The sequence below is a fragment of the Galendromus occidentalis genome, unplaced genomic scaffold (genome assembly GCF_000255335.2).
Source record: "Galendromus occidentalis unplaced genomic scaffold, Mocc_1.1 scf7180000077436, whole genome shotgun sequence".
Classification (NCBI taxonomy): Eukaryota; Metazoa; Arthropoda; class Arachnida; order Mesostigmata; family Phytoseiidae; genus Galendromus; species Galendromus occidentalis.
In genome coordinates, this window is record NW_003805424.1 from 545,989 (window position 1) to 573,197 (window position 27,209).

At 54.1% G+C, this 27,209-nt stretch overlaps 1 protein-coding gene across 1 annotated transcript; it reads left to right on the forward strand.

The window, feature by feature from the left end:
• Positions 1-27,209, forward strand: LOC100904710 (Down syndrome cell adhesion molecule-like protein Dscam2). Its single transcript, XM_029111374.1, has 25 exons — positions 1-304; positions 8,839-9,000; positions 9,147-9,302; positions 10,736-10,876; positions 11,902-12,336; positions 13,480-13,635; positions 14,407-14,658; positions 16,701-16,862; positions 16,977-17,261; positions 18,368-18,487; positions 18,587-18,751; positions 19,368-19,543; positions 19,665-19,772; positions 19,871-20,015; positions 20,146-20,310; positions 20,733-20,803; positions 20,986-21,235; positions 21,451-21,543; positions 22,657-22,848; positions 23,050-23,209; positions 24,983-25,134; positions 25,838-26,011; positions 26,209-26,586; positions 26,829-27,045; positions 27,170-27,209. Exons 1-25 carry the CDS (start codon positions 43-45, stop codon positions 27,207-27,209), a joined length of 4,617 nt encoding a protein of 1,538 aa, XP_028967207.1. The 5' UTR covers positions 1-42.

The following is a 27,209-nucleotide window of genomic DNA, read 5'->3' on the forward strand; positions in this document are numbered from 1 at the left end:
GTCGATAGAGGACCGACATTCGTTTTGGAGCCGTCTTCTTCGATGGAATTCTCATCTGACACGGGCGCCGTGGTCCCATGCAGCGCTCAAGGACAACCAACGCCTCAGATCCGCTGGGAGAAAAAGGATGGCTCGCCCGCTGTTCCCATACCGGGAGTTCGAGACATACGGCCGGACGGGTCTCTGTTATTCCATCAGTTCAGTGTGTCCCAGTTTCGACCCGACGTCCACTCGACCGGCTACCGATGCATCGCCTACAACCACGTAGGCCTCATTAAGAGTCGATTGGTGCAGATAAAAGGAGGTGAGTGTTCCCCTCGAACTTCTAGACATCAAGCTCCTCATAAGCGAACAAATGCCTACAATGGAACGAGGAATCCCACTTGTAGTTTGTGAAGATCCTTCCGAACCTTCCCCGCTATACCCCACACTGAAATGCACGAGCTCTCGTCATCTGAACACTGTATTATTATTATTGACGTCGCTGTGCCGTAGGAGCTGACTTCGCCATCGTGACGTCGACGGATCTCGCGTCCGGTTCCCCGAACACATGCTCTGAAACTACGAAAGCGATTGCACACGCTTACGAGCGGCACGTAGCCGCGAATTCACAACGATTGCCCTGTTATTGGTAGCAGGAACCATACCGTGGCGATCCTCGCGGCGCGTCTACTATTGCGCAGAACGATTCTGAACGAGAATTCGACGAAAGCTCTGTTTCCAATCGAACAGGACGAACGGGAACGGCCGGATGCTGCGAGCCCCATCATTTTTATTGGCTCAGTCAGCGATAACGCCCAGAGCAGGATTGACGTAAGGGAGACGCGTTTCTTGACATCTTTGTTTAGAAGCACCTCCGCACCTAGAACGAGCGGGTGAGCGAACGGATGGACGGACGGACGAAGCTACGTATCAGAGCAGCGAGCGAAGCTCCGGCTCTCGTATGTCGACGCGAGCTGGAGGATCGATATGACGATACTGAAATGCCTCGCTGACAGCCCGTAGCTGCTGCACGTCGGAGGCCTCCCCAACGGTTGTAGAAGAGCGAGCCTCGCCATCCGAGCATCGCATTGACAACTTCTAACAACAAGTCTCTTGGAGGAACGGGAGCGGGAGAGGATGATAGATGTAGACAAAGTTCGCGAGTTCACACTGCAGCGAAAGTTCCCTCACGCAAATTTATGTACGTCATCGTTGTTGTTCTGAACATTGGCTGCTACGACGAGTTCGTACTCGCGAGCAGTATCCCGATTACGAGCGTCTTCGAGATGAGGGTCTAGCGAAGATCCCTGCTGCATCGAAGAGATTATTAGCAGAATGGAAACGTCCTCCCGTCGCCATATCCTGCGTCGCCTCGGACGGAGGGACCCTTGCAGCTTTTTCGTCGAGTGTTCCTCGCAATCGATGCTCGCGATGCGTTGGACATCCAAGATAACGTCGCGCTAATAAATAAATGCGTTAAGCTCGCTGCCTGTGCGCCAGTGCGTCGTCGCTTCTAGGTACAAAGTCTGCCTTGTTATCTGTTTACCCTCGCTGTCAGTTTATGAAGAACGAGCGACGGCGGCGGCGGCAGCAGCAGCATCGTTAAGGCGTGACTCTACAGCGTTGCGAATTCGGTGACTGTTCGGTGACTCTCGGCATTTCTTCGCGACACAGCTTATGACTACGGCAGTGGGAATCTTCCGGAGACGCCCTGTGTTTAGCTCTCCTCTCGCCGATCTTCCGCGAGAACGAGACCGACGATCTCGGTCACAGCGTTGACAATGCCAACGGTCCGTCGAATCTCGAGACCGTTTCCGCCAGTACGAAGCTTCGGCCCTCGAAATCTTCAGGAGGCATTTCGGGAGACTCGCGTGATCATCCTGATCAACTTCTGGCTCATCGTCAGACGGATGCTTTCCCATCCGAAGAATTATTCGTTCGGAGAGACGCCCCCGCTTGCCTTACCGGATTCGCTCTTGATTCTTCCGGCCGCAGTCAAACACGCTGCTTGCGTGGGGCTCTCTTTCGCTTCAGCTTCCGAAGTCGACGAAGTCGTTGCTCCTCCGTGCTCGTCCGTAACAACACAGGGGAGGGACGAAAAGAACGAGCAAGGAATGTGTGTACAAGAGCTTAGCGCTTTTCCGTCTGCTGCCATCGGATGAGGACGCTCCGCACGCGTTCAGAAGCGCTTTTCTCCCTGCAGCACCCGTCCGCTGCCGTCGACCGTTTGTTCGTGAGCTTGCCCACGAGCTCGCGGTGCGGAGTGTGTTACGAAATGAAAACAAGTCCAGACTTAGCCAGCCAGCCGTCCGAGCGACCCAACGACAGCGGCATGCGGACGACAGAAGTACAGCGAAGTTTTCCCCGTGGACCAGAGGAGCCTGCAGTGGTTTTAGTTAATCCTTAGCCTCTAGCCGTCTATGTTGTTTTCGGTGTTGCCGACGTCGCCGTTCTCGTTGTTGTCGCTCCCGGCGAGGCGTTTTCCCGTCGAGAGAGACCACGAGAGGAATCGGGCGTGTCGGAGAGAGGGAGGATCAAGAGCGGAACTTCAAACACGTCGGAACTTTCCGCAGATCAATTTGAAACTGAGTCGGTTCAGACGGACTCTGGCTTGGCTCGACGCAGTCGATGGAGGGGCGTTAATCTTGATGATCCCTCTGAGCGAACTGAAATCGATGTATTTATTTCCCGGTGGTGGCCGACCCGTGCCAGCAATAATTGAGCTCCCGGTATCTCAGCTTATTCTCTCAATATTCTTTTGCCGCGCACGACGGTCGCAACTCTTCGACCAGGGAAGGACAACGTCGATGACGTTGACGGCGAGTTATGGTCGCATCTGAGTCAGCACCCTTCTTGCAAATTGCGAGACTTTTGCAAAGTGTACGGAGCGTGCAACGAGGCTGTTCGCACCGCTCGCCGCTTCCGTGGCTCGTCGCGGGTGCCGTGGATGCCGCGGACGACGACGACGACACGTTCCCGTTGTCAACGTCAACACCGCGAGCAACAGTCACGCGGCCGACAGGGCGACGACTATCATCAGCAGTAGTCGACAACAGCGAGAGAAGAAAAGAGCACGCGTTAGGCTCAGGCACGCGGCGGAAAGATCGTGGCAACGAGCGAGCGGGCCACGGAGAGAAGGGAACTAATTTGATTTCAGGCGGTAGCGTTTTTTGAGCGATAATGGCCTTCCCCAAGGAAATAACCTCGGCGTAAAGTCGACAACCAGATGATGTCGCATTAAACGAAGCGAAAGCGGGAGCGGGCTGCATGCGAGTGAGCAGTTTTCGCTCAAAACAGTCGATGGGATCTTCTTCGAACGGGAAACATTCGTTTTTCTATCGCTGCTTCGATGAGATTCGCCCCATTATTCCCCGGAAGTCCGATCGCGGTGCTGAATTTCGAGCGAGCGGCGAGTGGAGCACCAACGATGCTCAGCCGGTCTCCCGTGCAGATCTTACTCCGATATCGGCTATTGACGATCGTCTTTCAATGAAACAAAGATCGATCATATTATCCTGTTTTCTTGACGTAGATTTTCGCTGACCCATATGAATCAATTTTTCAACGCCGCAACCAGCTGGAGCCGGCCGACGAAAGGAGAGACAGCCCCCCCCGTCCGACCGGTCACTCACGCGTTCAACACCAGTGTTCTTCGCGCCCGCAATGTGTCATTTGTCTCTCGGAGGAGAGGTCTCGGAGGAGAGATAATTACACCTCAAAATCACTACCATGCCATCTTAGGATGTCGTCGACAGGCTCTCCCGCGGAAAACCCGCCACGGCTCGCTTCGCCTTTTTGTTCAATACGGAGGAATTCCATGTCTCGACGAGGGGAGGTCGGAGCGCGTTGATGATTCTCACCGATCTTTTTCTTCCGACACGTCGATGCCGCCGCACCGACTCGCTCCCAAGTTGTTTATCGACTCATATTCAATGCTCATGCTCTTGGGAATTCGTCTCGACCGATGGTTCCCAGCCAAGCAACTTCCTGTTCGAATGAGTCTGTGTGATCTGTAATTCGAAAGATGAGGCACAACGATATTTGCTCCGCACGTCGATTCGCTTGGTATGCTGGTCGCTCCCGGTGCGGCCTCATCCGACGCCGCCGTATCGAGCTCTCAAGGAAAACGGACAAGATATACTGCCGACATCATGTCTAGAATGACCGAAACTACCGAGAACATAAACGTGGACGGCCGTCTACAGAGCGATCTACGCAAATGTAAGAGCTGACTGGGCAATCCACGGCTTAGGCAGAGTGGCGGTCGGTCAGACCCCTTCCCCAGCTCCGACGGGACTAGCTCATCTGGAACACTGAGTGCGTTTAGTCTCTCGCTCATCAACATACAATGCCTCACGCAGTGTATTACACATCGCTCACCGACGACTAGTGCGCGTTTCATCTCGAGACCCCATCGGTGTTGTCGGATCAACTCCATGCCGGAAGTTGAGGAATTCGGCTGCTGAGGAGCAGTCTTGGATACTCCATCCGACCTCGACCCATCTTTGACAAATTATTGTCAATGACAATGGATTGCTATTCGACTGGAGAATTCTGCCGCATGGCCCAGCGCGTGTCCCCGACAAATATCGCACTCACGTATTACCTATCCAGCAGCTCAAGATGAACTTGCAGCCAGCGGCGACGCGGCGAGCTCCCTCCATCGCGTCAGAGGGAAGCTCCCGGGATCCATGAGCAGTACTTGTTATCGTGAATGTCCCAGAATCGGAAGCCGGGGAATCTCTGAGGGGTTCAGGAAATCCGTTATGGGGATGAGTCGTTCCGACAACCTGTGCGGAGAATTGTTTTAGACTAAAATAAGCATAATTTCTCCCGACTGCTTGTGTTCCTTCCCAGCAGTCTTTTCCGCCACAGTAGCGGCTGTGGGAGACGTCGTCGGCGATAATTTTCCATTTTTCTCGCGCTGTGCGAGACAGCAGCTAAGCACCCGATCGAGCGACCAGGCAAGCAAACCGTGAAGCTTCTGCATTCCCGACTTACCAGGGACCTATGGGAGGTCCGACACAGCGCGGTACCACAGCTGTTCATCGTACGAACGTTTCTTGCTCAGAAAAATCGCGGATAGCCGGGAATTACGCTGAGGAGGGAACATTAGGGGAGAGGTCGGATCTTTCGCTATACCGATTCGCGACGGAACGCTCTATGTCAATGTTTTTGGCGAATTCACGCCAACGTCGCATGTTTGGTGTTCCGATCCATGGGAGCTGCAATCCATGACTAGGTACCTAAATCTGTGAGAGTCTTGAGCGGAGAAGACCGAGCCACTGGTTGATCCTCGGGAGATTTATAGAGAGGGGGTTTAATAGTAACCCTTGAACGTGACCTTAAGATAATAGGACGATAGCTGAAAGAGACGACTCTACTAACCGTTACTGTTAAGACCTACCGACAAGCGTCCGGCGGGCAAGACGACTTGGGAACGCCGACGCAGCGACCGTCCGACCAACGAGCAATAAACACTTCATGCACAAATAGGTCTCCCGGCTGATAGGTCGCTTCTCTGTTTACGCTTCTGTCACTCCATCTTCCTCGTTTTCGGGTTGCCCTCCGACCGCCACGATGTGAATGCAGCAGCTTCGAGCCGGTCCGCCACCAGAGCACCGATCGGAAACCGCGAGAGCTCGACACGGGAGCCTCTGCTTGATGGCCTCTTATTATCTGGCAAGTTCCGCTCTGACTGGCTCCGGCTGTAACTTGAAAGTGTGATAAGAGCAGGAAGTTCTGGAGTGACTCCGATAACGCTCGAGTCGCAACTGCGAATGAATTCTCTTGCCACGCGCCAAACATTCGCGATGTGCCTCATTCGTCGGGATACCAAGCGCAGCGCGCGGCTTGGCAGGCGACGTGTTTTGAGCTGGGACATTTTTGCATGAGGGAACTGCAAACCCCGAAATACACGGGGAGAAGGCTGGGGACGAATGCGTACCAACGAGAGCTCTCGTCTAGTATTCGTTGTCTCTCTTATCTTTCTTTCATTTCCATTTGTTACCCAATGGTAAACAATCCTAGGGAAAAACACACGAGCGTGCAAAGGCGCGCCTCGGTCGCCTGGCCGGCCGGCTGGCCGGCGGGACGACTCGACGGGCGCGCCCTTCGGGAGGACGAGAAGCGGCTGAGAAGAGGGAGAAAGTGACGTCTGTCGAGCTCTCGTCCGGGAAATGGATAAAAGTTGATGCGGTCGACTGGCGCGGACTCCATGAATTCATGCTCAGTCTAACTGAGATTGTGATAACGGAGAACAGCGACGTCCCGTTCGGGATATGGAATCATTTGTAGCATAAGACAGGCTCAATCGTCGTCAGCGACAATCACTGCGTTGGCGGGGAGGGGCTGGGAGCTGCGGCGATGTCTGCATTCGGACGTCGCTGGTGTATACCGATAGATAGACGGCCGAGTGAGACAGACGGGCGGGCTGAGCGAGGCAAGGTAGAAAGTGGCGAGGCAAATTTGAGCCAAGTAAGCAAGCAACTCGGCAGATCGCTGAGTAGACGAACGCGGTGACGAGTACGAGATCGTGACTCAGAGAGTGATAAATTGAGCTCCGTCTCCCACCGCATTGCGGGCAACGAACAGCCGGCGAAGAGCAAACAAAGTGCGGGAAAATGGAGGCCATGTCAAGCCAGCTGGAGATGATATCCGGGAGTTCTTTTCTTTCCCGCTTGCGTCGCAGATCCGCGATGACTTAGATCTGCTCGATACCCAGGTGATGATTACAAACATATGTACAATCAGGATCGAAGGTGAAATCGGCTAATCAAACGAAGTTCTCAGTCGGCATGGGCTGCAACTTCGCCCCCAGCGGATCCGGCGAAATACGCGCTGGACAGGTCTCGCAGCGACGATAATCACGTCAAAATGTTTAATGCTCTCTTCTATCTTGAGTCGGTTGTTCGTTCATTCGCTCGCTCACCCCTCCGTTCGTGCTACCTACCTATTTCCGCCTCGATTGACGCCTAAGGAAAAAGAGATTTTTGAATTTCAAATTACGCCCCCCCCCTCCTGCGCGAAGCGTTCGACTGCTCGTAGTGTCCGTTCGTCGGTCTGTCCATCTTTATTTCGGTCGATTGGTCCCGGTGACGACAGTGCGCCGACGGAGCAAACGGGGAATCCGAGTAAAGGTTTTTCGACGGCTGGCGGAGCAGGAGAACTCTTGCGAGGCTTTTTCCTACCCCGGCGCTACCGGTCGAAGTTGACGGTGGAAAAGGAACAAGTTCCCGCTCGGAATTCTCGTTCGGACTGTCTGTCTGCTTACCGCTCACTCAGTCAGATGGCCCGCTTGAGGTCTGAAAATCGGTACTTAGAGAGACATTGAAGTGGAACTTGAGCGGCGGCAGCGGGGTAAGTGCAATATGGCGGTCCGCGCTCCTTCTCGAACGCTCGCCGCCGCCGTCACCATCGTCGCGGTTCATATGTGTAGTATCGAGCGAGCCGAAAGCTCAAGAGAGACGAACTTTGCGAACTTTGTTTCGGAGGGCCCCTGTTTTTCTTCGGCGTTTCTCCCTTCGCCCTCCGCGACGAGATCGGTAGCTATGGCGAAGTCGACGTTGGTTCTGTGGGCGAGCGAGACGGTCCATGTGATTGAATTTCTCAACAAATTCATCTATCCGACTCCCCGGTTGTCGGTCGGCCGCCCGAGTCGGCGGACAGACAGCGAGTCTCGAACAAACAAAGAAGAATCGGACGGACAACCGCACGGAGATGTCAGTCAGCGTATCCGGCGAGGGTTTGTTATCTTCGAGGCGGCTTAAATGGCAACCGCATCGTTCTTTCGCCGGTACCCCCTCAATACGGGCGGCGAGCACGACGACGACACAAGGGCAAAAGCAATCTACTTCTACAACTAGTCCTTGATTTGGTTGCTCGCATAACGCCGCCGGCTGCCCGCCGGCAGGCCGCTCCGCCCGTGGGTCGGTCAATTGATGGGTCGGGCAGGCCGAACGACAAGCCGCCGCCGTCGACGACTGAGCAAACACCTAGGCAAGATGAATCTTCAAAAGGCAAACAGTTCGGAGGAAACAGAGCTCATTCGACGGAGTACTGGCGGTTGAGTATCCTGCAGTGGTCGCCGAGGGGAAGACGTAATTTTCAATTTTGTTGCGGGCCTAGGGTCGATCTTCGCTCTCGGTTGGAGTCCAGAGCCGATTCCGGGGTGATCGATTGCTCGACTCGCGCGATCAGGAATCTCGGTTGCGTCAGCCCTGAGGTTTTTGGAGGATGAGACGGGTTTTTCCGAAGGGTCCTGCGAGGGAATGCTCCTCGCTGCGAAGTTTATTTATACGTTGCTGGAGATCTTTTCTCTCTAGCGGGAAGAGTGAACAGATTCAGAGACGGGCGTAGGAGGCAAGCATCCAATGTGTGTTGTTGGGGAGCGTGGAAGAAAGAAAAAGAGGTGTGTGGAGGACGTTGAACAGATTGCAGTGACTCTTCTTCTACGCAGCGCCCTTCAGAGAAATCGGACTGTAGGCGAACCTTGGAGTAAATGGCCTGGCGTCTCCGGCTGTCAGACGAGAAGGAAACGGAAGATCCCGAAGGGAGGATAAATGGGAAGAGAAGGAATCGAGGGACACAGACCCGAATAGGATCAGGTTTCCCGGCTTGATCTCATTCAATTGTTGAGCAAAAATAAATCCCCTGAATTTTTCATCGTCTCGGCACTCTCAGACAGCTGCGTTCCGAGGGTATGAGTTGTTGCATTTCGGAGCCGACGCGAGCTCGTACCGGGATGAAGCGGAGGCCGGAGAAAGAGAGCCACTTAATCCCATCGTATCGAAACTACCGAATTGAATATTGTCAACTCGTCGAGCGTTCAGCGAGTAAGATCTAATTTTCTTTCAGTGGTTGCTCACAAGTTTAGCGCGTCCGTTTTCGACGCATATGCCGTCAGAGGGAATTCCGCTCTACTACGATGCCATATACCTGCCAACGTGCGAGATTTCGTGCGAGTTTCGTCGTGGACGCGACAAGACGGTGTAACTGTTGGAACTCTTGGGGAATCAGGTAATTATTATCATACGATCAGGAGCGACGTTCCCGTCAGAGGTCTTCGTGCAGAGCCCCCTTGTACCGAGCACCTAGTTGGGAATCATTGGATTATCTCTCGTTCAAGAAGTTACGGAGCCGTGATGAATTGACTTTTGTTCCAGCGCTGGACAAAAGATACATCATGCTCTCGTCAGGAGAGCTTTTGATCCGATCTGCGAAGCCTGCAGACTCGACGCACAGCTTTAGATGTACGCTCCACAACGTGCTCACAGGTCAGAGCACCGTCAGTCAAAGTGCTGGGAAGGTCATCGTAACAGGTGAGTACGCGACGTCAATGACGGCGGTGAGTCCACCGTCGACACAAACGCTGCATAAAACACCTAGAGACAAGGGAGAGAAGACTTCGTCAGTCAGAAGTCCGCACGCGGACGAAGCCCAGCGCAGCTCCTTCGAGTCATCTCTCGTCGTTCGGGCGCTCGGTTGGCAGGACAGTCGGCTTGAGAATGCCAACCTCGACCTCGAGGGTCCTCGAGCAGCCGCGGCTACGGACCGACATCGGAGCCCGGCCGACGGGCCGGCCACTCATGTCTGATCCGCTATTGAGCTACAGGTCAAGCTGCGTAGGTTAAGGCATTTATTACCGTGTTCCTCACTCGAAGCTTCCGGTTCCCGTTGTCGTCGAGACGCGTTGCACGTAACCATGTCCCCGTGGCGCCCACTCGAAGAGCCTCATGCTGTCTCGTATAATAATGATTGAAGGGACCGGACAAGCATCAAAACAGAATCGAAGGGGTTCCTGCGGATGACATTCGGCCTGCGTGAATGAGAAGGGCAGCGCATCCGACTCAATTATTCAGAGCAGTTCGTCCGGCGCTGAGTTCGTCGGGCTCTTCGGGGTCTGTTGCTGCTTGATCTCAGGATACAGTGTTATTGTACAGGAGCAGAGGGAGGGGAGGCCGGGCTACGAGAACAGGGAGGATTTCTTCCGTGGCGGGATACCGTTGCGGTCGATGATGCATCATCGTGATACGTCGCGGTCGCTCACCCACACGAGCAGCGTTATCCGCGATATGATGGGCGAGAGGGAGCTGGAAAACGGGGAGACGTTGAAGAGTAACGAAAAGTAGTCGTTTGTTCATTTTCCCCCATCTTGCCGGATTGGCGTGAACGGAGGGAGCGAGAAAAAACTAGAAAAACAGAAAAGCGAACAAGCAAGCGGGTGCTTGGAGGAACGAGTCTGCAAGTTGAGAAACGGGTATATGCGCATAAATTTGCTTTCTCGCGAACCACGGTTCGCTCGGGTTGACTAGGCTTGCTCGTTCCTTCGGTGTGCCCCGCTCCTACGGCGCGCCGTCGCTCACTCCTCCGCTGACTCGACGTCCCGGTGAGCTCCGGTCGTTACCCGCTCCTTGTGGCTCACACGGTCCCCCATGGTTTCTACATCGTTCAGAGATAGATCGAGCAAGCAAGAAACAATCAACACACTGCGGAACTGTTGCTGACGGCAGTGCTCTTTACCAGTCTTCCGCAACCAGATTCAGAGATGGCATTACATGTTCTCGGCTAACGCGACGATTGAGGTTCCGAAGCTTCGGAGAGAGCGAGTACCAGACCAGGGGACCACGCCCCCCGCCCTCCCCTGAAATCGTTCCAGGAGACCATTCAGGGTGGAGGATTCGGGACGCCCAAGGGGAATTTATCCTTGTGTAACAACAACAACGCACCTAAAATGTAACTTTCACGTTTCCAGAGGCGAACGGAGTTCTCCCAGTTAAGATTACGGAATACAGGAGCAATGTGCATGTCGAGGAAGGAGACCGCGCGTATCTTCCCTGCATCAGTCAAGGGCATCCGTCGCCCAAGACGACATGGTACCGGAGCGATAGCTCGGGTAAGATCATTATGCTTAGATGTACACGGCTCTCGAGCTCTGAATTTCGGAGGGCTTTCCGAAGACTCGCAATTTTCGTTGAGATGGCGGATCCGCGCATCCATGATCCGCAAAACAGGTGCTCACCAGCTGCTGGAGCTCATGCTACGTATTCTCGAATACCTGTGTAGATCGATGGAGATATGTTTGTGTATACCTGGCGAGTCCTGCCCTCGTTCTCTCTGTTATCGGTCAGCGCCGTTCTTTCTTCACTGATTGACGCCGAGTTGGATGTTGTCGGCTGCAGGAAGGATCGAGATAAGGAAATGTTATCTCCGCGGAGGGGTCAGAGCTCCATGCATGTAGGAGCGGAAGCTGAAGCAGCCTCGGTCCGAGACGTTCCATATGTTCACCCACATTAGCAATAATAAAAGCGCAAGTACCCGTCGCGTGACTGCTAACAATGAGACGGAGGGGCTCGAGAGGAGGGAGGTTAAACGGCAGCGGCCCTAATATGAGTGACCGTTAAGCTCACCTGGCTCCATCGTGAGCTCGGATTTCCACATTTGATGGCGGCCCCCTCTTTCTCTCTCTCGTGGCTGTCTTAATGCAAGTCGCTCGCTTGTGCTGACGGGGCAATGGCAACCCCACCTTACTTACCTAGGTCCTTCGCATTCGCGCCACCAGGCGAGAACAACGATTGGAACGGTCCGCCGGTCGAGCGCTAATACAGTTCGAGTGTGGTCACGCCGCTTGCGTTGCGGTAACAGCTGTTCCCATCCGCAATAGGTCTTTGGGAGATGACTGTCGTTGACACAAGGGCCCACAGAGGAACACACAGGCGCTCAGAATGAGTGAACTGCAAAAGATCCGGGAGGACGTCGTGACCGTATATCTCTTTGACGTGACCTGGGTGACCGTCCCCGAACGGATCGGCGTCTTCGTCCCAGGGCCATCTGTTCGATCATCTGTTGTTTGCACTCGTAGAGAAATCCAGGCAGAGGAGAAGAGAATTGATGATGACTCATTTATTCTTTCTATAACAGGTTCCCCGAATCCTCTGCTCGCGTCCGATCGGCATCACATTCTCGATGGCCTGATGGTGATCTCGGCCGCGACGCCTGGGGACTCCGGTCGCTATGTCTGCGTTGTGAACAACTCAGCTGGAGAAGAAAGAGCTCAAACAGATTTGTACGTCAGCGTGCCCCTCATTGCCCGAGTTGAGCCCAACATTCAGGTCGTGGACGTTGGGCGCACTGCCAACATGAGTTGCCGAATCAGCGGGCAACCGATTCACAGCGTCGTGTGGACAAAGGATGGTCAACCTCTCAACAAAGGTCCCCGATTCAATTTCCTCTCGAGTGAAGTGCTGCAGGTATTAGAAATATCTCCGGTGCACAGACAGGACCGTGGAATGTACCAGTGTCTGGTGGGAAACTCGAAAGATTCTGCGCAGGGTACGACTCAACTCATTATCGGAGGTGAGTTCACGGATGACATTTCCCTCTCATCAGCTCCATACGAAGAGAAGAGCGGCCAAGTGTAGACGAGCATAGGACGATGGGGTACTCCGACGACGGGGTCGCCACGAGTCCAAATAATGAGACCTGTCAAATGTGTCCCTCTCATATTATCTGGCGGCTTTCGAGTAGCCGAGAGGGCTGGAGCGGCGCCATTGGAGCCCAGCTTCTCCTCCGTGCGATGTGAGGAGAACCTGTTAAAAAGTTGTTAGAGCTCTCATATCAGTAGCGCCGCTACCGGCGGCCACCTACGTGAGTCTAAGGAAGCAGCAGGCAACAAAGGTTGGCAATAAGTGGATCACCCTTGGGAGAAAGGAACACTCGCTAGTGAGTGAGCGAGCGAGTGAGTGAGTGAAGAGCCTGGATGAACAAACAGCGCGGAAAGGGGAGGGCTGAGACTACTACAAGACGGGCGGAGGAGGACGATGAGGAGGTGGGAGGAGGAAAGGAACGAAGAGGAAAAGGAGGCCAGATCTAATTAAGGACGAGGAGTGCTACTCCTGGAGCTGCTACCTTCAAGGAGTCAGCAAGCGTATTGTGTTCTGGTAGACGGCCGCTTCGACCCCCCCCCCTCCCTCTCACGCCCCCCTCCTTTTTCCTGACCACCATCCCGGTTCGCCGCTCGACTGATTTGCTAGTACGACGACGGAGACTGTCGAACAAAAAGGTTCAGTGTCTTCATCCTCGGCAGCCAAGCGTACGAACCAGTGGGCTTTCGGAAGAGCTCGTTAGATCTGAAAGAGAGATGCCTGTTCTTCCTCCTCCCTCCGTCCTCCAACGGCACCTCTGGCCCCTCAGCGTGTTCCCCCTTCCCGGAGATCTCATGCCCTTTTCTAACCTCTCTCGCGCACACCGTCGCCCCATGATTTCCTTGCCTCAGCCACGACGCTGTTCTCCGTAGCCTTCACGACAACGCACTTAAAAACATAATCACTTCGTACACGGAGTAATTCGCTTTTACTTCCTATCCCGTGTTCTGCGCTTGTTCCCCGCCCGAACTACAGACAGAGCGACAAAGCGATGCTGGACAAAGGCATTTCTTGGTCTAGAGGGAGCTTGTTTCAGTCGTCGCTATGTTTTTACTGAATCCAAAATCTCTTGCAGAGGATGCGCCTGTGCTCGAACATGCATTCCGTGAACTCACTCTCAAACCCGGAAGCATGGCGTCGTTGAAGTGCTCCGCGTCCGGAAACCCTCTACCACAAATTACCTGGACCTTGGACAGTCAAGCTGTTCCAGAGGTTTATCACATCCGGATCGGTGAGTTCAGAGCGGTCAGAGGAGCGAGGCCTCCTCTCCGACCAGGGTTCGCTCCTGAGGTATAACCTGGCTTCCGTGAACTTGGTGCTCTGTCTGCATGAGCTACTCTCGGCAGAGATTTCAGCCGCGGGCCGGTCGACCTGGACGCATCTCGATTCGAAACACGATCGGCCGAAATTTGAACAGGCCTATACGGCAGACGTAGATGACGCCGCAGGGGGGTTCTCTCAATGGTTGGGAGTGTTTATCGCGATCACTTCGAGCCGCGCGTCGTTTCCCTCATCGCAACAAAGTCTGCGGAACCATTCGCAGGATTGCCCATCGAGACCTCGTGGAACTTTGGATCTTCTCATATGTGGGACTCGTATCCTGAGGAGTAATCGAGTGTTTCTCTGTTGGGAGGTTCTCTGACGTGTAGCTCTTGTATCCCCGTCTGGGGTGGGCGCGTGCGTCCCGTTCCACCGCGAAACGAGTCCAGCGGTTCAGCGATGTGCCCGCCGAGCTACGCCTGTTCTTCGCTTTAATCAAACTTACATTAGTCTGGGGAAAAGCTCTCAAGAATAATTCCCGCCCAGCTGACCCGTTCGAGACTTGGAGAGCTTGCGCTAAACATTCGCTTTCACGTCAATTTGACTTGATTACCGCCTTCGTCTGAATTCCCTCGGGACTCCCCCTGGAAATTCACGATGTTTCCTTCTCCGCAAGCCGCTGTTCCCCGAAGAAGGAGAAAATGCCCGCTTCCTTTTTACGTGACAAACTTCCGTCCAACAGGTGACTACGTCAGTGGCGAGCGGTCTGTGCACAGCTACGTGAACATCACGGCTGTCCGAGTCGAAGATGGTGGAGTCTACTCCTGCATTGCGAAGAACGGCGTCGGCCGTGCTGAGCATTCTGCGCGTTTGCAGGTTTACGGCAAGCCACACATCCGCACTATGAGTCCCAAGACTGCGTTAGCAGGAGAAGCCGTCAGGATTCATTGCCCCGCTGCGGGCTATCCGCTCAAGAGCATCCACTGGATCAGAGGTGAGAGTAATGTTACTACAATATAATAGTAGCGAGCATCATAAAGTGCTCGCCCGAAGCTTCTGGGAGCTCGTGTCGCCGAGTGAATTTTCTTTTGAATTGTGCGACGTTTCTATTGCCCATCGAGATCGATCATCTGCGAAACGCATAAACCCATGGGAGCGCTTCCCGCCCACCAATCTCTCTCTCCGGCGAACGCGCTCGTGACATTTTCGAAGAAGCATACCTTTTGGAAGACCTTCCTGGGCTTCGGAGAGACGTGTGACCGTGAGAATGGGAACGCCGACGACGCGCAGGACTGATCTAACCTGAGAAGTTGTCGGGTAGTTTTCCCGAGTCGCGCAAAAACTCGGTCGACTGTCTCCCGACGACGATTTTTATCGGTTTCTACGAACCTTTCCTCGCAACGACAGCTGCTACGCTTAAAATCGGTGATGCAATGTATCCGCTGCTACTACCGTTCGAAATGCGCCGGAATCTTGGTGTTCTGTGGGCCAGTGAAACTCCTGCGGACTCCTCCTCGCGGGTTCACCAGCCAGTCAGCTAGGTCGGCTGCTCATCTCCTCATCCTACAGCCAGTGGGCCCAGTTATTAGGGGAACCGAGAGAATGTACAAAGTAGACAAGCGAGGAACTTTTGCGCTGAGCCATTTTTGCTCGGGATCTGTGAGCGCTTCTTCGCCCCTATACCCTGCCTACCCACCTCTCTTGCTGGTGAGCGCCAGCACCGCCGTCGCACCGGTGTGTGTCTATCTGTGAAACCGTACCTTCACTCTCTGTCCGAACCGAGGAACCGACAGAGCTGCATCGTAATAGCTACCTACCTAGAGCGTACGCCCGCTCGCTGGTTTCCTGCTTCCGCGTTCGTCTGCCAGCTTGCCCCGTCGGTGGAGCTTCACAAACGGCAATTTGAACGGAGGAGGGGGCGGAAAAGGAAGGGTTCGGGGCCTCTTCGAATCAGCGAAGTTCTTGAGCAGTCTCTTTCCTATCCTCGTGATTTTCGCTGTCGGTTTCGCTGACGGAGTCGGAAACGATCGACAGACGCAATAATTCATTGAGCGCAGGCTCGACTGTCCACTCATGCGTCGCTTCGCGGAGCGATATTTCGCCCGGTCGAAGTCGGCTGCTCGATTGGACTCTGCGCGCTGGCCGGCGGATTCGCCGAACGAGTTTGTGCTCCTCGAGCTGCTTTCAGATAATATGCTCGTTTTAATCGCTCCTGGTATCTGGCATCGACGCTCTAGAGACGAGCCCTCCTCCGAGCCGCGGAAAGAATAACCAGCAACGGAAGCAGTTAGCGGTGAAACGAGTGACCGCTGGAGCTTTTTCTCTCGGCTCCGGACTCGAAGAAAACTAGCGAGCGAAACGGACGGGCTGCCGGGCGACCTCGCGACGGCTATAGGGCGCGAGGCGACTAGGGACTAGAGCGACGAGTGGCTAAGTCTACCACCGCATTGGCGGGAACGTGAGTTGCTTCCCAAGCTTCTCCCGCACATCCAGCGTCTTTGAGGCGGCCGCCGCCGCCGCCATCGGGAGGAGTGGAGTACGTAGGAGATGGAGCAGTAGCAGCTTCCACTGTTTTCCTCCTTTTCGGCACCCGCGGTGGCGGGCACGACCGGCGGACCGTCGTCGGAAGCGAAAATCCATGCGACCGCACGAACCTCTCAGCGGCGTGCGTCCGTTGAAGTACTCATCAAATTTCTCTAGTCACTTGGTCGCCGTGCTTCTGCTCCCCCGCGGTTTTCCCTATTCTCGCGCTCGTCCTCCGCCTCGTACGTCGCTCCCACAAGCCTTCACCCCGTAAGGACGATCTTCTCCGAAACCTTGATGACGGCCTTCTACAAGGAGAGACGACGACCAAGTTTTCGATTAAATGGTCCTAAACAAGGAACGAAGCTGACCATGAGCGGGCCGTCACTCAGTTCCGGTGTAAAGAAGGGAGGAGGGCTCAGGACTGCATCCCGTGCAGACCAATTCCATTTCCTAAGGAGAACTCCGGGCTATGGTGTCCGTTTCAATTAATCGTGATTCCCTTGTTTTCAGAGAATCGCACTCTCCCCCAAAACCATCGTCAGAAAGTTTTCGAGAACGGAACTTTAGTCATCGCGGACGTGGAACGGCGAACCGACGACGGTCAATATACTTGCGTTGTGACCGGAGAGCACAATGTCGTGGTATCAAAACAACTCAAACTCACAGTGATGAGTAAGTTCAGAAAGGAACAAAGAGAACGGTCCCCGCAAATGTCAGTTGGCGGTCCAGTTCATTCCGTAGCTCCGTAGATCTCTCCATGAGTGATAATTCGTCTTGATATTCCAGTTCCACCGATCGTGAACCCGTTCACGTTTCCTGAGGACCTGACCCAGGGGAAGCGAGCAGGAGCGGCTTGCATCGTCTCGGACGGAGACCTCCCGATTCGCATTAGCTGGTTCAAGGATGGCCAGCCTCTGGCCCCGAGTTTGAAAGCGTCGGTGACTGCGGCCAACGACTACACTTCCTTCTTGTCGTTCACATCGGTAGACCAACTGCACTCCGGTAATTACACGTGTGTTGCAACGAACCCCGCAGCTTCGTCGAACTACACCGCGCCGATGGTCGTCCAGGGTAAGTAGGCCAGCAGGAGCTTGGTTTCCCTTTTCCCACGCTGAATAAAAGGATCTCAATGCGATCCGGAGGCGATCCCCTATCGACTGGTCCCGTCAGAAACGTCTCTCGCTGCTCAACATGATGAGTTCGATCTGAAAACGTCGAGATAGAATGGCTTCCCTCAAGAATCAACGAGATCGAACTCGTGTAACCTTTCGACCCTCCCGGGTGGAACCCACAACGCGACGATTGTGTCGGTGCCGATGAACAGGGCACAACTAGGGAACAATTAAACAACTTTCGAGGAGGGGGGCGGGCGGGGGCGGCGAGCGGACAAGGGAGTCGAGGAGAGGACCTGAAAATAGATACAGAGAGAGGGAAGACGAGCAGATAAATGAAGGGCTGTTTCGCTCCGAAAAGCTCGCAAGGAAGTGAATGAGTACGTAAGTGAGCGAGAAAGGAGCCGCTGTGTTCATAGGAAGAAGGACGAGGAGGGAAGTCGCAAGCGACGAGCTTAAGATTTTGAGCTCGCCATATCAGCCTCGCCCTCCCGTCCCTCGCCGTTCACTCAGCTTGACTGCCTGCTCCCTCGTTCCCCGGTCGCGTTGCCAAGCTGGCTGCGATGGCAATGGCCAACGATGCGGAACAAACTCCCGAATGTTCTCTGAAAAGGAGGAGGGGATCGGGAAATAAAGTGAGGACAACGAAAGGAACACACATTTACACTGCAATGCGCTCGTGCGTCGACTAAAGTCGTCGTCCGCCCCGTTCCCGGCAACATTGCGTCCATCGTCTACCCGACCGTCCCAGTTATGAATTCAGCCTTGGTCGTCGTCTTCGTCGACGATGTTGCCGCCGTCGTCGTGCGCTTCCTCCGCGTCGAGGCAGCCACCATCGTCGAAAACGACGAGGCCGCTAGGTAGGAGCAGCTTGGAGCCAAAAATTTCCAGAGGTGGCCAATCGATTCTGTTCTCCTTGTCCGAGCGGAGATCCCGTGAAGGGCTCCGCCCCCTGTTTGAGGGTTCGGGATTGATGCGAGACGATGCCCCGGATTTATTCACGGATCCCGCGTCGGTAATCGTCCATAAAATGAATTCATTGATCTATCAATTCGATCTCTTCAGTGCCGCCCAAGTGGCTGACGGAGCCACTCGACAGACACGCCATCGTGGGAGAACCTATTGTTTTCGACTGTCAAGCGTCCGGACACCCTCTGCCAAATATCAGATGGAAGAAACAACAAAGTAAGCATTCACTCCTTCCTGACATTCGTCTCCGGTGTGATCTGTCACCGTAACCCACGGTGTGGAGGGGGAAGCCGCTTACGTCGATACTTGTTGCAGAGAGCGACTTCGCCGTGATAATTAGCAACGCCAACATCCAGATACTTGAGAACGGCTCACTGTCAATACGCGAAGTTTCCCGAGAAGATGCGGGACCCTATATGTGCCAGGCGGTCAATGGAGTCGGTCCCGGAATCTCCAAGGTCATCAATCTCGACGTGCATGGTAAGTGAGTGAAAGCCACTTACTAGCCGAACTGACCGGCCGACAAGCACGTTGTTCGCTCGGTGAGCTAGCTAGTGAGTTCGCGTCTGGGATCGCTCCTCCCCGGGATCTAACGCTGGCAAAGTCGGCCGAGCGACCGATCGATCGACTGACGCTCAGGCCGACTGACTGAGCACAGCTCAAGAATACAACCCGACCGGCAGCGCATGAGTGTCAGGACGCGAGGGCTCTCCGAGGTAGCGACGCGACTTCCCTCCATCGGTCAGGATGAGGAGGGGCAAGGAAGGATGAGCCATGCGATTTCAACAAATGTTCTGGCGTGCAAGTCCGAGGAGTCTGATCTGCTCTCTTCCGTGACGATCCCAGGCTCATTCAGATGGGCGGAAGAGCTCGAGTCTCTGCTCGACCTGACCATCGGCATGTTCATTCGTGCCTTCGGAAGTTCGGCTGCAGGTGTCTCGCGTGCAATGGATGAGAGACGGAAGATCGAAAGGAGGAACGAAACGATAGCCGAGGAGAAAGCAAGCGAGGCCGGAGGGCTAGCGTGTTGGGGAGAGACTGGAAAAACAACTCGGCAAGCACAAAGTGACAAGCGATACATCTTCCGTGTTTACAGTGGCCGCCCACTTCGAGAGAAAGTTCCAAGCGCTCACAGTACGTCGAGGCGACAGCTTTCAACTGAGCTGCCGAGCCATTGGGGAGCCGCCATTAGTCGTCACTTGGACTAGGGATCGGCAGCCTTTCAACCCGAACCTGGAACCAAGATACGTAGTTCAAGAACTCAACACGAAGGTGAGACGGTCAACATTCAATCTTGTTGGATCTACCCACCCGATCCGCTTTCAATATGTCAACAAGATGTCACAGAGGACAAGGGGAAGATGCGCTTCAACTCCGCTTCACTCGATTACAGGAGGCGTTCGAATATAAGATACACGTCGGCTCAGCCGATCGGAAAGATTCCTCACTGTTCAGCTGTTACGCAGAGAATGCTTTCGGCAGAGACGACACGAACTTCCAGGTGTGTGATCTCGATAATTACTCCGGGAAGCCGAGGGGATTCTCAGGAAACACTCAATCAGAGCGCTGTAATCACAAGTGAGCATTCTTCCCGAACAGGTTGTCGTTCAAGAAGCTCCAGAGAAGCCCCGGGAGCTCGACATTGCGTCGGTAACCAGCAGATCCGCTACTTTAACTTGGCAACATCCATACAGCGGTAACAGTCCAATCCTACGCTATATCCTGGAATACAAAAAGATCAAAGGTATGTTCCGGGATGTTTGCATCCGCCCAAATCGGTCGACATCAGGGATCTCGCCCCGATATCAGCGGAACAGCAAGCGTGCGTTCGACCCGCCAGGAGTTCCCGTTTAACGGCAGTCGAAACTTTGCAGAGGGCTGGGATCAAGCCCATGTGAGTACAGTCGAGTCAGCTGAACTTCGGGTGACTGTAACCTCTTTGAAGCCGAAGACGGAATACGAGATCAGGCTAAAGGCGGAAAACGCGCTAGGAATGAGCGAAGCCAGCCTGGCGGTCACAGTTACGACTGATGAGGAGGGTGAGCATCCGTCGGGGAATACCTATATTTGGATTCCCGATCCCAGCCTGGAGCGGGGGGGCGAGGAGGAGGGGCACGTGCTAGTAAACACATTGGAGCTCTTTCATTCGTTACGAATTAGTTCGGGGAGGTCCTGGGAAGCTCTTTCATTGCCTGGCGAGTGAACAACTATTCGCAACAATAATAATTAGCCTCGTTTGCGATGAAATGACCTCGGTGCCGTTTGGGCGATGTGCGCGACGCAGCGAGTCGAGTCGCTCCGAGTACGTCTCGGAAGGCGGCCTCGGTGGCCCAGGCGCCTAGGTCGGGCGAAATCGATGCTTTCAGACAGACCTAGAAACTCACTGACTGAGCCTCGCTCGAATGGTAGTGTCTTTTTCCAAACGAGCTACGCCAAATTTAATGGCTTAACCTTCTCACAGCGCCGAGCTCAGTGCCCCGAAACATCAAGATAAGTTCGACGGGATCTTCAAGTCTACATGTTGCTTGGGAGGTGAGTTTTCGAAAATCCCGTCCATCTCAGAGCTCAGCGGTAAAGCTAACGACCGGCAGAAGAAGAAAAAAGTCTAACGATCCGAGCGAAACGGATTCCCACTTGAGAATCATTGAATCAATCTCATTCTTCCGATCACTCACTCACTCGTTTTCCCTCTCCCGCCTTCTCTCCTTATCTAGGCACCTGAGGGCACCGATGAAGGGGCAGCGAGTGTCCAAGGCTACTACGTCGGGTACAAAATTGCCGACAAGAGCGAGTCGTTCTCTTACAAAACTCTAGACGTTTCCGAAATTCCTCAAGGTCAACAATTGGAAACCAACATCAGAGAACTCAAGAAAAGCACAAAATACGTTGTAGTCGTTCAAGCGTTCAACAGCAAAGGAGCCGGACCCGTCTCTGATGAAGTCATTTCTCAAACTCTCGAAATAGGTAATGAAACGAAGAGAAGTGAACGCGCCGGTCGTTCGATCGCCCTCGTCTGACGGACGGCCGGACGGACCGACAGACCGATCGGCAATCCGTCCGTCTGTACGCCTGTCGGCGAGCTGGACTTCGGCCGCTTCGATCCGACAGTGTTCTCGGTAGCCGAAGATCTCGAGATCGTTTCATCCGATGTAAATGGTTCGCTTCCTCCATTAATACAGATCCCCCTCCGGCGGCGAACCTCAAACTAGTCTCTTCGACCTCGTCGTCGGTGCACCTTGCGTGGAATATTGCAAGGGAGCAACCTATTAACGGTACGTAAATTCGATCCTTGCTCTGAGAAGAAACGTGGGGTAGGAGCACGCAACTACACCGGTGACCCCGTGTTAACGTCTAGGGCCGCTTTATTGCTCACCGCAATTGTACTCAATCCATTGATCGGTAGAGGGCTGGAGTCAATAGTCCATTTATGTGTGCGCGTCCCGAAGCATGTTGAGTGTTCGGCTGAGGATGCCGTATACGAGCCGTCCCGTCCGGAGCGACCCATTTCAATGCATGGAGACGAACTTCACGAGACCAGTCGCTGGAATCGATGTCGTTCCCGCGTTGGAATACAGAGCGACCAAAGGGCAGAGAATTCCTCCGATGTCCCTCAAACTCACCAACCCGAAAATGCTGGGTGCATGAATTTATGGACTGGAAATATCGCGGCCTGAGTTTTCTTCAGACTGAAGATAAATGGATGATGGTACCGTAGCCCGCCTTCGGGAGGAATTGCCGCGGCGCCTCCTTGCAAGTATCTAGCGGATCGGAAATCAACCTTCTGGTGGCGGGATTCATTTTTGGTTCAAGTTCCACGTCTCATTTGCGACCCACCTTCGAGGACAGGAGTTCGTGACCGATATTCGATTCCTTTCATCCCTCAACGTACCCAATGAAGCGCAGGCTGGGCTCAGTGTGCTTCCTTTATATCCATGATTCCTCCAATCGTAGGTTTGTGCTATGGTGAATCTTGCCTTCCAGACGGGCACATCCTTTACCAGGTTCCGTTGGCAGTGTCCGTCTGCTCTATGATTCCCGTGAGAATCATCTATATATGTATGCCCAATCCAGAGTGACATCGGACGCTTCTCCATTTCACCCACGCGAAGGTTCACCGCCCTGTAAAGTCTAGACCTGCTGGCGGATGTCGTACTCTAATCGATTCTCGTCAGAGCGAGTCGTCAGCCGGCTGAGGGCTCCGAATTTCGGTGCCAGAAGGACGGGGATCCGTGGTTCTGCCCCGTGATCGAGCTTATAGACGTTTCCACGTCTGTATGGCTCACCTGCAATCCATTCCATCTGATAAGAAACAGCTCGCTTCGAGAGCGAAGGGAGTCGGTCTGACGTCTGGCTTCCACCTAATCACTCTATCGCTTGTTCTCCAGGCTACATCGTTTTCTATCGTGATACAAGCGCTACAGGGCTCTGGCAAGAAAATGCTCTCCCAGCCGAAAAGTCTTCCCATGTCGTAAGGAATTTATCCTGTGGTAGAGCCTACACGTTCTACATTTTGGCCCACAACGGGGCCGGCAAAGGACCTCACAGTAATCACGTTCAGGCGAAAACAGAAGGATCAAGTGAGTGAGCTGTATGAGGAAGACGGGAAACGCCATTGGCTCAGCCTCTGGCTGCGCTGAAGAGTCAGACCTGCCGCCGCAAGCCCAGCCCGTCTGGTGGCGTACCGGAGGTGGCAGCGCCGCGAAGATGCTACGGCGGCGGGCTCAAGGAAGAATATCATGAAGGCTGTCGTTACCATTCGTTTTCTTCTCGACTTTTAGCACCCGAGGCGCCCGCCACGACTCGAGAGTTCCTCTCATCGAACACGACCTGCGTCTCGGTTGATCTTGCGTCGTGGAAATCCGGTGGATGCACCATTTCAACGTTCGTTCTGCATTATCGTTTGGACGGAGACTCCGATTGGAGCAGTCCCGGCTCCAGGTAAGTGTCCGCCGAATCTCTCGCTCATCACAGACGCTCAGGCTTCGGCGGGCATTCGGGAGATTGAAACCCGAGTTTCGAGCGTCTATCGCTCTGTTTGCGACCTGTCCCACCGATCGCTCGACTGGTGGGATCGTAGGCTAGTCAGCTGGGGCTTGTTCTGCGGGCCTCGCTCGCTGAGTAACTCGTGCCTTCGTCGTTAATTCATTTGTCCGCCTGACGGAACACGAATCAATAAATCCGACCCTAATACACGACGTCGACGTTTGTTTGTTGTCTGCCTTTTGGCTGACTGACTGACTGGTTGACGCCGGCATGTGTTACGAACTGGAAACGTTGTTAGAGCTAGGGAGGGAAGGAAAGTTAGTCAGCGAAGGTCCCTCTCGGAGCCTGGAATTACGTTGCGGCTAGCCAGCACGTAGTAAACTCGCTCGCGTCAGAGCGTCGTCCGACTTAGACTGGGTACCGGAGCTTCCGTCAGAGTGTCTCCTTCTCGTTGCCGTACAGAGATGGGAACCTACCGAGCTTCGATTTTCCCAAACGGTATGCTATGGAATTCGAGTAAGCTGTAAAGTTGATCTCAGTTCGAGCCGACCGACCGGGAGTTTACGCAATCGAGTGAATTGACTGCGGCTGGAAATATAACCCCGAGGAAAGCCGACAGGCTCAACTTTGTGACCTCGGCGGGAATTCGCGCACCCTGAACCGATGTACACATAGCTCGATCCTCCTATGCTCGGTTCCCTTCGCGCTCGCTCACAAACTCAGACGTAAATTCCGATTTCGCTTTCTTACTGCGAACGCTCCTAAAAACAAAAGCTTCGTAAAGGTCAAGGAAATACGAGACATCGACGCTGAAATCGAGCGACCGAGTGACTGAGACGAATCGATTGTTAGCCGAACCAAGCAAGCAAGCCAGTCAGCCGACAACTAGCCAGCCGACGACAAGCCGACCAGCCAGTCAGAGGAGCAAGAGCGGGCGGAGTAAAAAAAAGGAACCGAGGACCAAGTAAAACAGAGAGAGAGAGAGAGAGAGAGAGACTGTAGGTCGGGATAGGCCTCGAGGAGGAAAACACAGATCGACGCAGGCACACACTCTTTCCCTCCGAAGAGAATCGAACGAACTCAACTTTATGAAGCGCAAAATGACCAACGACGTCGTTGAGGAAATCGACGGAGCCAAATCCTTTTACTTACAGCTTCTCTTTTCTTCTCTCACTCGTCGTCCACTCCTTCACTTTTCTCTGCTTTCGCTGCGGCTGCTTCTCCAGGCCACGCTCTCCTTCCTTTGCTAGCTAGCCAGCTAGCTGGGGCGGCAGCGTTTCCTCTGCGTTATTTCTCCTTGAGTTTTCCCTCGGCTGGCCGCTGATCTCCCTTTTCCGATTCCGGAATTTCGTCCCCTGTTCTCCCGGTGGGGGGGGGGCAGGCTTTTCAGAAGCCTCTCGTTCGAGAGCAGGAAAACGCGCGATCCCCTCATTCATACACTGTGAACCCCAGCCAGCGATCGACCACCACGCTTGTTTCTCTTTCCTCTCGGCCCTTCCATTCACTCTTCTTCATTCTTCCGTCCGCCTCTCCAATTCATCTACATATCTGACTTCCCGCAAGCGTCCCCAACCGCGGTCGGAATTAGGCGAGTCGATCATGGTTCGCTCCGCTCGGGGTCACGTTGCCGCTGCATCAGTTCTCCTTTTCCTTCTTTGGTATCCTTTAAACTAGGTACAGGATACGTAATCTGATAGTCTCGATAATCGTGAACTCTATCCCCCATAGGGCGTTCGATGCGTCGGTCAATTCGATTCAGCAAACTGTCGCGATTTGCGACCTGGTCCCGGCGACCTGGTACACGTTGTCGGTGGCTGCGCACAGCGAAGCGGGGGAGACCGAAACCGAATACCCGTTCTCGACGCTCACCCTCGCAGGAGGTAAGTTCAAGCTCGCAAGCACGTCCGGCGACCACTCAATAGTGGAGAGGCAGATCGTGATGAAGCAAGTCGTTGCTGTGACTGTGAGGCCTGATTTTCACTCGAGGAGAAAATCCAAAAGCCCTGCCGTCTTAGACCTCCTCCAGAGAAGTAAGTCTTGAGAACTGCTCTGCCGAATGTGTGTCTCAGTGTCGCCGTGGTGACTTGCTCCATTGCGTATAATGGTCGCATTGCGTGCCGACCTCACATTTCAAATAATAGAGGTCGTATGACCAGCACGGATCATGTAATGTACATACATATCCCATCCGGCTCGGCCCGACTGAGACAGTGCAACGTAAAACGATCGCCTACGACTTGGGCTGGAGTCCGCCGTGCCAAGTAATTTGCCGGGAAGTGGCCCGCATATAAGGCGGATGGACATTGTGGTGTCTACATTTTCACTTTTCCGCCTAGTAGAACAATCTCTGTGTGCGGACAAGCTACTCTCATAATTACTATATGATGATGACAGAAACGAGAAGATCAGGCGAAAACGTCAGAGAAGAGCGCAAGAATGGATGCGGTTCTCTGATGTCTTTGCGTGACACCCAATCATTCTGAGCTGGGCTTCCCCTGCTCCATCTTTTCTAAGTAGGTAGGCAGTCGTCTGACGTGGGGAGTCGTACGAACAGAGTGACTGATTAGCAAGGCTATGTTGCAGGCACGATTCCGCCGCCTCATTCAACAAGAGATCGTTCTCCACCGTACGGATCTGTTACACCTTTAGTTGTTCCATTTATTGTCAGTTTACTGGTGGTTGTTTCGGCGGCTATCGGAGCCTGTTTCTGGTTCGGGAGGATGAGAAACAGCCGCGAGCCCCATTCGAGGGATCAAGGTAGGTGCAACCACACATCTAAAAGTACATACATACGTATGAATGTCCGTACATGCGCGTCGGAGCGCTCCGAGGCGGAACCGAGCGACCCATGCGAAACGGTCGATCACGTGAATGTTATGCTCACGACGGCGACAACGAAGAAGAATGAGAATACCAATAAGAGCGGTGGTTTATTTGCCGTTCAAACGTTTCAGGCGACAACTCAAAGTGTTTGCAACACTGCAACCAGGACACGCTCCCTATGGCGGTCTGGGAGAAGATGGAGGCGAACAAACACGCATCCTTGCAATACATGTCGTCTCCGTGCCACGGAACGATCCGCAGACCCCCTGGCGGGGTCGGCGAACGCGGATTCTACGGCGGGGACACCATTCAGGGAAGCATAGCGGGAATTCCTCGAGAATGGCGTGGTCCCGGAGACGAACACACGTACGACGTTCCTTTTCACAGACAACACGCGACTCACCATCTGGCGAATAGCGGCGTTGTCGTGGGGGGAGGCGTCGGCGGCGGTGGACAATACCAGATGGCGGCTAATCAAACTAGTCAGCTCAACCATGTCTGTGACGCAGGTATGCAGGGAGAATTCAATGCGATCAACAATTCGCCCGAGCCCTGACGTTTATCACGCAAAACATTGACCGTATTAACCCGATTCCGCTCGCTCCGCCGAATCCCAGACGATGCTCCCATTTGCCTAATCATTCGAAGCTCCGGCCGGGTCTCGCTCTATGCTGGGAGCTCAGAACTGGTCGGAGGCGTACTCATGATTACGTGTTCGATGCTGAGAGTCCAGGGTTTCCTGATCCCTCAGGTGAAGTTGTCTTGATTGGAGCCAGCGGTGAGGAGCTCCGACATCCAGCTTACCTCTACTCGAAACCGAAAAGGAAAGGCCCCGGCGGAGGCACCTGGGGATCTCCTTCGATGGGAGGTTCACTTCTAATGGGAGCCTCGGAAGGGGGTTCACCGTCCCAGACTAGCCCCAGCTCTTCGCCTTACCACGAGACCCGTCGGGAAACTCTCTCCAGAAGGTGAACTTTTGATCCGAGCTTGCCAAGGTCACTAGGCGAGCTTCTATCGCGACGATTGCGCAATACTTGAGATTTTTCACTGAATCTCAGCATTAACGCTGCAAGCTTCCTTGGCTTTCGACAGGTTCTCATCGGAAATGTTGGATTTGGATGAAACATCGTGA